General features: G+C 53.5%; 1 protein-coding gene across 2 annotated transcripts in view; it reads right to left on the bottom strand.

The window, feature by feature from the left end:
* Nucleotides 1-1,806: 1,806 nt before the first annotated feature.
* ACIN1 (apoptotic chromatin condensation inducer 1) overlaps nt 1,807-11,082 on the bottom strand; it is a 39,308-nt gene continuing 30,032 nt past the window's right edge. Inside the window, exons 9-19 of one of the 2 annotated variants that reach the window (XM_052646135.1) lie at nt 10,649-10,790; nt 7,157-7,199; nt 6,168-6,298; nt 5,921-6,037; nt 5,254-5,395; nt 4,779-4,924; nt 4,417-4,524; nt 4,171-4,278; nt 3,638-3,962; nt 3,428-3,528; nt 1,807-2,730 (exon numbers count right to left, since the gene is read on the bottom strand). In XM_052646135.1, the coding sequence (XP_052502095.1) occupies nt 2,404-2,730; nt 3,428-3,528; nt 3,638-3,962; nt 4,171-4,278; nt 4,417-4,524; nt 4,779-4,924; nt 5,254-5,395; nt 5,921-6,037; nt 6,168-6,298; nt 7,157-7,199; nt 10,649-10,790 (1,690 nt within the window). In that variant the 3' untranslated portion in view covers nt 1,807-2,403. Of the gene's footprint in view, nt 2,731-3,427; nt 3,529-3,637; nt 3,963-4,170; nt 4,279-4,416; nt 4,525-4,778; nt 4,925-5,253; nt 5,396-5,920; nt 6,074-6,167; nt 6,302-7,156; nt 7,200-10,648; nt 10,791-11,082 lie in introns of both variants that reach the window. The other variant, XM_052646136.1, reaches the window with a different exon arrangement.

The raw sequence follows: 11,082 nt of genomic DNA, 5'->3' as shown, positions 1-11,082 counted from the left end.
GCAAGAAGGGGCGGCTTCAGCTGCGGGGGTCAGACCAGGCCGCCCCAGCTCAGAACTTCATTCTGGGAGAGGGGGCAGCTGGGAGGGGATGCGGGAAGGAAGGTAGAGAGAAGACCCTTCCCACCGCTGTCTCCCCCTTCTCCTCCTAGGGGGGACCCCTCAAGTGGCTGTGGCTGGGCCCCTCCTCCCCCAGAGCAGACACACACCTGACAGTCCTTGCCTTCCCGAGGGAAGAGGGAAGCCGGAGGGAAGCCAGGGACCTGGGAGGGAGGCGGGACGAAGAGAAGGTAGGGGATAGGGGAGTGAGAAACAGGATAGCGGGAAGGGAAGAGGAGAGGAGAGGGAGGATCGGGGAGAGGAAGGAAAGCGGGGAAAGGAAGACAGGAAAGGAGAGAAAGGTGAAGGAAGAAAAAGGCGAAGAGGAAGGGGAGATGGAGCAAGACAGGCAAGAGGGAGAGAGAAGGGTTGGGGAGACAGGGAAGGGGCAGAAAAAGCAAACAGGCAGAAGAGGAGGCAGGATGAAGAGAAATCGAGGGAGAGGAAAATGGGAAAAAGAGGAAAAGAGGTGCGAGGGAAGAAGGGAAAGCGGTAGAGCGCGGGAGAAGGGAGCCGGCAGTGGCTCCCAGCCGCGGAGCGCACCGCTCGCCGCTCTGAAGACACCCGCAGGCTGCGGGCCCCCTGCTGCCCCTTCGCGGATTCCCGACCGTGGGCTCCAGGACAGGCGCCCTTACCTGGCAGTGCCTAGGGGCCCAGCTTGGCGGGGAGCGCTCCCGCCCGCCCCCGTCGCCGGGTCCCGGGGGCGCAGCCCCGAGCCGATCGGAGCGGGCGCCGCGGCTCCGCTGCAGGTCTGAGCGGCCCCGGCGAGAACAAGGGAGCGAGACGGAGGGGGCGGGGGAAGGAGGCTCCGCCTGAGGAGGAGCGAGGCGGCTCCGCGCCGCGCGGGAGAGGAGAGCCCAGCCTCCGACCCTCCCCGGCCAGCCCGGGCCGCGCGGCGAGGGCGGGGGCGGCGCCTGGTGCCCGCCCCCTCGGCGCTGCTGGCCGCCGGGCGCATACAGATGCGGCGCCCCTCCCGGGCCGGGCCCGCAGCGCCCTGAGGGGCACTCGGGTGGGAGTGCGTCCAGGCCGTTTCCGAAGAGCAAGCGGGGAGGGCGCATCGCGGGGCGCGAAGAGGCCCGCAGCCGGACGAAGGGCGAGCGCACGGTGAGCCCGGGAACCTGGAACCCACTGCGGAGGCCCGGCTCGCCGCTCCCGAACCGGCCTTGGGAACTGCGGAGGACCTCGGCCGTGAGGCGGCGGCATTTTGGGAACCTGTGGAGGGCAGGGTAGCGGGCCGGCTGGGGGCCTTAAGCACGGCTGACGGGTCCAGGGAGTCCGCGGGCTGGGCCCAGGGAACAAACAGGTCAGGGACCGAGGCAAGACATCCGCGGGAGGGCACGGAGCCTTTTTGGGAAGCTCGTTTACAGAAGCCTACTGAGCGAGCTGCTGCCGCCCCCTGGTGGCAGTTATGGGAAGACCTTGAAGGTGGTGAGCAGGTGACCAACTGCCTCTAGCAACCCGACAGGACCGTCATCTTCCAAGGGGGTCTTCCTCACTGGGGAGGGGGGAAGCCGCACAGCTGTGGTGTGGTCAGAGCCGAGGCAGGGATGGAGGCGCGGTGGGGAGTCCCCTCTACGGGAAGGAGCAGCCTAAGTGTATGGAATGCAAGTAATGCTGGCTGCACTTAACAGGAGACAGCCTCCACTTCAATTTGGCTCTCACCCAGGCCCTGGCCAAGGAAAGCCACTCAATCACACACTAGTTAAAACTAAGTCAGATTTTTATTATTTTCCATAGACCACATCATTTAATAATAAAAAAAATAAAAATAAAAATTGAACAAAAGGAAAAGGTGGATATAAAGTGGAACCGGTGGGCAGGAGCCAAGGGCTGCAGGACAGAAGAGACTGGGAACTGCAGGGGCCCTGGGACTCAGGAGGAGATGCTGATTCAGCTCATAGGTGACCCAGTCCTGGCCCCGGCTGTTCCCAAAAGGGGGGTTCGAGTACCAGAGGTGGTGAGTAGGATGGAGGAAAAAACAAGGGAGGTTTGGGGCTCCTGGCTGTTCCCCACTTCTCAGCCAATACCTCCCTCCCTAACTTAGCTCTTCCCTCTCACAGACTTCACTGGAAATGAGAGGAGAGGGCTGAGTCCTAAGAGAGATTATGGAGGTGGGGTAGGGGTGGGAAGGTGGCCACTGCTCCATGTGGTATTTGGGGACAGGTGGCAGCCAGACTCAGCACTGGGCAAATGGTGTGAACGACCCTGGTTCCAGGGTGGTGGAGATTGTACCTATCCCTCTGTGGCCTTGAACCCACCCTGGGGCAGGGTGGCCCATGCCTGCAGCTCTCCCTAGTGTCTTCCCGGCTAGCGGCGCCCGCCCCGGTCCCGCACAGGCGTGCTCCTGCTCCGGCTCCTACTGTGGCGCTTGGTGTCTCTGCGGTCCCTCTCCCTGCCTCGTTCCCGCTCCCTGTCCCTCTCCCGATCTCGATCCCCCCTGTCCCGCTCCCGGTCCCTCTCTCTCTCCCTGTCCCTCTCTCGGCTGTGTTCTCGCCGCTTCTCTCGCTCCAGCTGCCGGGTCCGTTCCCGCTCCGCCTCCTTCTCCCTCTCCTTCTGCTCTTCTTCTTCTTGCTCCTTTCGCCGCTTCTCCCGCTCCTTGGCCCGTTCAGCCCGCTCTGCCTCCTTCTGAACAATCTGTAGCAGGCAGGGAAGGCAGAGAACAGGCATCTCAACCCCGTTCACACCAGTCCCACCTGGGCCCCCTGGCTCCCGGACCCTGCACTCCTAGCTCAGGATCACCGTCCGCCTTGCTGTTACGCAGGAAGGGGGAGGGCCCAGCAGTCACACCTGTCCTTGCCTCAGAGCCCCAAGCCCTCCCAGTTTTCACCTGTTACAGCCATGACAGGTAGCAGCACCATCCATGCCTGGCCTCTAGTATTTCCCAAGCTACTTAGCAGTGAAAAAATTCTCTATTTTCTTCAGTGGAGTAGCATAAGCCTAAAATTCCCAAAAGGCCCATCAAGAAAAAAGCCCCATTAAAAAAGCTAAAATTCCTAGAAAGGAAAAAGCAGAAAAATGGCTGAGTTTATAACACACAAATTTTTCGGCTAACTAAAATCAACTTCCAAGAAGTGTGGCTGGCACACCCAGTTTGGATACACACACAAAGCTCCAATCTCCATGTCTACCTTCTACCTTTTTGGGTCTGGCTTCTCTAGGGCACAATCAACTGGGTCTTGAAACTACCTCTTTCCATGATGCTTAGCCTCTGCCTTATTATCCTAAGCTGACAGGATACCTAGGCCTACTCTCTCCCGCAGTCACATGACTCTGCCCTCCATGCCCCCTAGCCTGATGCATCTCTGAGCAGGGCGGGAAGGCAGGCACTCACCTGGCTGTCAGTCAGTGGGAGCCAATAGATGCAGGGAGCTGCCTTGGTCTTGCGGAAAAGGTCATCCAGCAGCTTGGCAGGTGGTTCCTCCTGAGCTTTCTCTGAGGTGGAAGGAAGTGGTTCAGACTTGACGCACGTGAGCCTGTGGCCCATCCCATTTGGGTCCCTTCCCCACTTACAGGTGGGTACTGTGCCCCTGCAGCTAAGTACCTTTCTTCTCACTCTTTTTTTCTTTAGACTTTGCGCGTTCCTTCCGGCGACGATCACGGGACCGGGATCGGGAACGGGGCCCTTCTCGAACTTTGTCCCGATCCCATTCGCGCTCAGATCGAGTCCGCTCCCGCCGCTCCATTTCCCGTTCCCGTTCTGCCCACTGCTCCCGTACAGCCCGCTCCTGCTCCCGCTGTTCTGCCCTGGGGTGCTGTGGTGGCTGGGTTGGGGGTGGGGGCGGGGGGTGTAGTGGCCGTGGCATCCCCTGCTCCTCTGTCTTAGTTTCAGAGGGACGGTCCACCAAGAGGCCTCGGTGATAGTCCAGCTGCGGGCAGAGGAGGCAAAAGGGTGGAGACAACATCACGCCACTGAAGGAGCCCAGGCGCTGGCAAACAGACTCACGGCTCAACTCGGAACCAAAGTGGAGGGAGGAGCACCCTCAGAGACCACCGGTTTGGCCAGGGTCTCAGCTGGAGTCTCGCAGATGAGGGCCTCCCCTGCCCCTCCCCTCTTCCTCTCCCTTGGTTTCTTACCTCATCTTGCTCAGCATAGTCAGCACAAAGGAATTTGGGGTTGGACTGGGGCCATTTGACCCCATGTAGAGCTGTGCGGGTGGCAACTGCTTCCTCTACTGTCGAGTACTGACGGAGGAAGGGAGAGGCAGAAGGTCACAACAGGCCTTCCCTCCCTCCCACTTGCCGTAAGGCCTCAAACCTGCCCACGTTGGTCACAAAAGGAGATATAGGGCACAACCTAGAGAATCATCTTCTTCCCCTCACCGTTACAAAGCAGTGAGATTTGATCTTGTCAATCCAAAAAGCCTCTTCTACCAGAGTTCCTGTACGTCCCAACAACTCCTTCAGTTGGCCTAAAGTGAAGGGACGAACCTGCCAATGGAAATGAAACTTCAGGGTCTCAAAGAAGGCAAGAAATATGCTCAGGTGAGGCTCTCTACAAACTCGAGACAACCCTGCAAGGTGATACTTTTTTCTCATTTTTCATATGAGACAGGTTGTGAGGTTAAGTAACTCACTCAGAGTCACCGAGTGAGTAACCAGCAGATGCAGGAGCTGAACCTAAGAAACACGAGTCCACAGCTCTGACTCTACATCAAGCTGCACCGCTGGAAACGATGACTTACCAAATTGGAGATGTGGACGATGTTACTGATCTTGCCCCGGGGTGGGGAGGGCACCTGAGCAGTCCGGACTGGGTCATCAATCGTAATGGAAACTCCTGACTTCTGCTGGCTAATGGAACGTCGAGTTAAGGTATCTCCTAAAGTCACTATCAAATAGAGCACATGAATTGTTTTCAGCAGGGAGCAATGCTGGTTTTCGCCTTCAGCAGGACTTTTAAATTCCCTACCGGTAGTCACTCTTCCATCTAAATGTGCTGAGTACCTGCACTGTGCAAGGTACAGTCCAGGCTGATCTCCTCATTATGGGGACGCAAAGATTAAACAGATTCGAACCTAGCCCTCAAGTAGCTTGGTAACAAGACAGATGTGTAAAATACTACAACACAAGGCAGAAGACATTCGATGCTGTAAGAGGTCCACATCAGGTGCTCTGGGAACTCAGGGAGCCACACGTTTCACTCAGTGCTGCACCCACCTTTCTTGACTTCATGTTCCACAGGGGGGGGCAAGGCCACCTCTACTGAGACCTGGGGAGGTACAGGGGCTTCGGCTTCAGGCTCCTTCTCTTCTTCCTCCTCTTCCCTCTGCCCATTCTCCTGGCCCTCAGCAGGTACCACCTGTAAGGTATCAGAGTAACAGACGGATTCTTCAACACCAAACCGGCATATTCTTTCCTGCCTCTGGTTTCTTGGGGAGAGATGGTGGTAGTCAGCCTCAAGCGTTCTTTCCACTGAGGGGAAGATTTCATTATTAGGGTCACCTCCGCCAGGTCCTGGGACTGGTAAGACCTTAACTCATCCATGAGGAAAACTAAGGCATGAATTGGCAAATTTTTTTCTGTATAGAGCAAGACAGTAAACATTATAGAATTTGTGAGCCATACAGTTCCAACTAGTCAATCCTTGATATTATAGCACGGACGCAGCCACAGAGAAAAGTATATGAACTGGTGTTAACTGTGTTCTAACAGAACTTCATTACAGGCAACAGGTTAGATTTTGTATTCTGCTGACCCCTACAAAGGTCAATTAAGCCAACCCCCTGCACAGATTTCCCTTCTAGAGCTCCACCTTAGCTCCCTACTTAGCAACTCACTCTGCATTCAGACCCCCCTCCCCCAAAGTGGGGCACAGGAGCCCTACCTGAGTGACAGTCCGGCATATTTTCAGCCCCTTGTCATGGGTCCCATCATCACCATTACGCTCAGTCTCATCCTCAGAGATTCGGGAGTCGTCAGCATGAAGATCCACAACAGCCTCCTGCCCCGCCAGGGGTTTGATGTCGGGGATGAGGCTCTGGGACACAGATACCCCCCACCCCGTTACACTGGGCCCATGTCTACTCCCACCGCATGTCTCATCCTCCCTTCCCCGGCCCCTCCCACCTCACCTTGAGCGATTCAGTGGTGATACTGATGGAGGGTTTCTTCTGGGTGGCAGCTGTGCTGGCTCCCCAACGCCGCTTCCGACTAGGCTGGCCCCCCTCTGTGTCACTGTTTCCAGCTGGCACCCCCTTGGTAGCTGCTGTCCCCAAGAAACAGGACCCCACAGTTAGATGGTCCCAGGTTCTCTGCTGGTTCACACCACAACACCCACAGATAGCCTTCAGCTGGAATTTTAGTGAAAGGTTAACTTAAGGATATCACTTTGGGGGACTGGGGAAATCGTGTTTCAGAGTAAATAGAAAGCCTGGAGCCACTTCCTGAAAGATTAAAACTACTGATCTCTGAAGGCAAAAAGGGAGAAGTAACTAGGCTGGTGAGCATTTAAACTTTTACTGGTAGAAAAACCTAAAGCACTGGGGAAGACATACTGAGGATGACATGGGAATGAGAAGACTGTATGATAATAAAATTCAAGTTAGTTTTAGATCATGACATGACCTGGTTATGCTTTAGATAGTATTAACACTAATAGATTGATATTTAAGTCATAAAGATCTATTAAATATTACACTTTTGTCAACTTAAAAGAGTTCTTCATTGAAAAATGCTCAAGTTGTTGCTGTTTGAGGTGTGGGAACTCTCATTTTCTCAGATGTGCTCTTAGAATAAGGCATAAACTGGTAAGCATTTTATAGGAATCCCTCAAACCTACTCCTGAAAAAAGCAGGACTATAGATAAGTAATGGTGAGACACTTCACAGTGTATCTCATTAGGGTTAAGAAAGAAATGGGGGAAAAATAACAAGAATTGTTTATGAAGTTCTGAATTATAAACTGGAGCCTTAACTATGCCATAGATTTGCTGGGTAGAGTTGCTGGGATGGGAAGGGGCGACCCAAGAATGCCACTGAGAGAGAATGGAAGTCTGTCTCTCTGTGCACTCTGAGACTTATGGTGCTCTGGACCTGCATCAGGGATTTGGGGCTAGACTTACAGACAACGGAGATCTTCCTCTTGAATGATTTGGGCAGCAAGCTCTGTATAGAGAAGAAAGGGGGAAAAAAAAAAAGAGAAAGAGACACACCCCACAGAGAGGTGGAAAGGAGGTTAGATGGGGCAGTCTTAGCACAGGTTCCAAAGACACAGAGAGATAGAGACACAGAGACAGACAGACCGAAACAGAAGCGGCAAACGGCAAAAACGAAGCAGAATCAATGCAAGTTAGAGAAAAAAATAAAACCAAACATCACAGCAGGGAAAAGTCATCTAGTCCATACCACACCTATGTATTAGCTTAACCAGAAATAAGCTGGAAGAATTTCAGTGGCCTCCCAGCCCCTTAAAAGCACTGGTCATGGCCTCTTCCACTGGTGTCTATGGATGGAGAGGATGCGAGACCCAACAAACTATGCCCAAAACTGAGTTAGTTAGTCTTTCTAAGGTCTTCCTTGCTAACTGGAGCAAAATATGAGTAAACAAGGAAAACCAACTTTGGGATGGCAACTGTGACGATATAACCCTCCTCCTTTACTCAATGCCCAGCCCGACATCCACTGACAGTGGCTCTGAGCAGCTTGGACAGCAGACTGTTAAAACTGCCTGGATCGCTGCCACACTGTGGAAAAGGGCAGCACCAGACTCACTGGAGAGGAGCCTCTGAAGCCAAGTGCCGGCAGAAAGAATTTAAAGGTGTCTTTGGTAAAGACAGATTTTATGAAGGGCAGACAGTACCCAGGAAGAGTTTCAGACTTTCCGACCACTGTACAGAGCTCTAGCAGAGCCCTACTATGTCATCTCCAAACAGGGCTTATGCCTTAGGGGCTCTGTCAATGACCAGAAACTTCCAAACTTGCTTTTGAGCAAGTTTCTGCCCCTAAACACTCAGTGGAAGACTGTGGACAGAGCAAAAAGAGGAAGAAAGAGCAAAAAGGGGAATAGAGCATTTTCAGATTTAGGTGCTTATTTCTGGAAAAACTAAGACCTACCACCCTTCTAAAGGGTAGGGCAGGAGCCCTCTTGATGAAATCCCTTTCCCCCATCCAACCCCCAGCCCCGTTTGTGTTGTCTAACCAAGTCTCCTTGGTCTCCTTTAAGGGCCAGCCTGACCCCTAGCCAGGCCGCTCTTGATGGGTAAGTTAGTGAGAAAAAAAAGTCTTAATTAAAACAGGTAGAACATGAACCAAATAAATAAATCCAATAAAGAAATCAGAATAAAGATAAAGAAAAAAAATAAAAATAAAAGATTAAAAAAAGAGGAGAAAGAAGAAAATAAAGAGGAAAATAAACTAGGAATATGACAAATGTTCCAGGTACCATCTCACACCTGGGATCTTCAGTTCAGCCAATCGCACCTCACTGTGTACTGTATCTAGTCAACCGCCGGTCCAATCAGAATGAGCCCTCCCTGCTAGGCGCTCTGCATTTGGTGGGGGGTTGGGTTGGCAAAAAAGGTGGGCGCACGGCGTGGTGGTCGGCACGGCACTGCCAGAGTCCTCCCAGGGGCGCACGGGGGCGGGAGGGAAACGTGTGGGGGGACGCTGCCCAGTTTCCATGATGTCAAGACAGTTCACTGGCGGTGGCCAGGCTCAGCGAGGGGTACAGGGGGAACAGGGGCAGAGACATCAGTTCTGGCCCTGTAGGGGCATCATCCTGTAGTCCCTGATGAGATGGCCTGTGAGTAGCAGGAATGGTCCTGGCCTTTTATCGTGGGAGGCAGGCAGGACCCTATGTCCACCAGTGGCAAGCTGCAGCAACACCACCACCCAGTGCTTGGAATCCAGGTGATGACTCCAGAGTCCCTTTCTCCTCTGCCTGTAACTGGGGAGGGGGTCCTCTCACCGAGTGGGTTCATGAAGCCTCTGTTGAAGGCAGCCTGGGGGTAGTAGGTGGATAGCCCCAGGACCTGGCACACATTCAGCAGCAAGGTCAGAATACTTTTCTTCTGAGTGGTGTGTGGCATCTCCTCAGGGACTCCAGCTGAGACAGTGGTTCCAGTCAGGTGGATGGATGAGCCCCTGCCTCCAGGGATGGAGGAGAAGTTGGAGCAACCAACATGCTGCCCTTCACCATGGACAACAGGGACCAAAGGAAAGTCCATCTGATGAGCAAATGATGATACATGGCTGGGCTGTCATCAGCATTAAATCCCTGGGCTCAGACCCTAGACTTCTCTGCAGGGTTCCTAGTCGTCACAGCTTAAGCCGAGAGCCCCACTTGGTATTTTATAGCTGGCACTGTGATCACAAACATTGACTCTTTAGGAGGTCTTGGTGCCCTAGTTGGGGATCCCAACAGTCTGCAGCAAACAAGGCAACCCACAGTCCTCAAAAGGGCAAGGGCGTGTGGGCAGGCGCCCCAGCACTGACACAAGCTCTTCTTGGGGTGTCCCAAAGAGGGAGATGATGCAAGTCCACCCCTTTCCAAATGCTTTTTGCTTTCTTAATACAAGTCTCTCCAGAACAGTGCTCTTCTTGGCCCCCTGATGTAAGCAAGGCAGGGAGGCAAAAGGGGGCCCATCACAGGATCCCATACACATGCCCCCCTCTGGCCAAGACACCTGGATAGCAGACTCGGCTCTGACTGGGCAGCTCAGTAGCAGCGGTTGGGTCCAGAGGAAGAGGCGGCATCAGCGATTGGCCAGTTGGGCAGGGTTATATTTTACGGGCGGATTACCGTACATGAGGTACTTGGACAAAGTTTTACGGGGAAGAAGGACCTTGTAATAAATAATATTCTGCACATCAAATCACTTTCACCGGCCCCCACCCCCGCAACACACACCAAAGAAAGGCTACACACACAACAGTCCCTCCCACCCTGTTACTCTAGTCCCAAACCCAGCTAATTCTTTCTCTAATTACTTTAAGAGTCAAGAAGACTTCGCTGGCTCTGATGGGAGAAGCCCCCTGAATTGGGTGCAGGACACAAAATAACATGTATGCCCGAAAAGTAAGTTGAGGCATCACAAAAATAGCCAAGGGGCCTCTGGGATCACCCCAGGAGCTGGCTTCTAAGTAGCTTCATCTTTCAACAAGACCACTGGGGGGCAGATCAGCAACAAAAATTCCTCAGCATGGTGGTCAGCGGAGATCCACCAAAGCCCACTAGATGGCGCTGAGCTCCAACATGTTTTAAAAAGGAGGGAAAGCTAGGGGGCTACCACAGGGAGAAGCTGGAGAAGGCAGCAGGGAAAGCTAAGCCTGGGTCTTAGATAAAGGGCCATTAACTGACTTTCTGGGTGGTAACAAACTTCCCCAACTGCACTACTTCCCCAACAAGGAAAGGGGGATGAAGGAGTCCTGTCCCATCACACGGGGTCTCCCTGGCTAAACCAGCGAATTCTCCCTTGGCCCTGTCCTGATCCAAATCTTTGCCTAGTCCCTTTTTTAAGCTATCCCACTGTGGAAGAGGGATCACTGGAATATTCTACTCTTTCCCCTAGGTCCACTCCTGCCCACCCAGCCCAGTAGGTGGCTTGGGTATTTACCTCTTTCTTCTCCTCATCCTCAGCACTGCCCTCTGGGCGGTCATCATTGCTGACTTGGTCTGCAATAGGCATGGGGGGCTCTGGAACCTCATTTTCAGCTCTGTTTTCACTTGTGTCCATGGTCACTTCCTCCTTCTCCTCACTGTCATATGGGGATTGGTTGGGGGGCAGGAAAGAACCAAGGGGAAGAGAGAACAAGATGTTAGGTTTTGGGTCAAGGAAACCTCCATGCCTCAGTACTTGGGTGGGATTGGGAGGGCTGCTTTTCAGATCAAACTAGAGACTTTGCCCCAATGGAAAAGCAGACAACCTTTTCCCTAGGGGAAAGAGCACAGATCACAGCAACCACATCCTCCCACTGCCCAGATGGGATAAAGCTGTGATATGTGAGGTCAGGACTCCAATGCTCTTAGGTAATTCACAAGAGTACTCTT

The sequence above is a fragment of the Budorcas taxicolor genome, chromosome 10 (assembly GCF_023091745.1).
Source record: "Budorcas taxicolor isolate Tak-1 chromosome 10, Takin1.1, whole genome shotgun sequence".
Classification (NCBI taxonomy): Eukaryota; Metazoa; Chordata; class Mammalia; order Artiodactyla; family Bovidae; genus Budorcas; species Budorcas taxicolor.
Note: the sequence above shows the minus strand (reverse complement) of the source record. Positions and strands in the feature narration are given on the sequence as shown.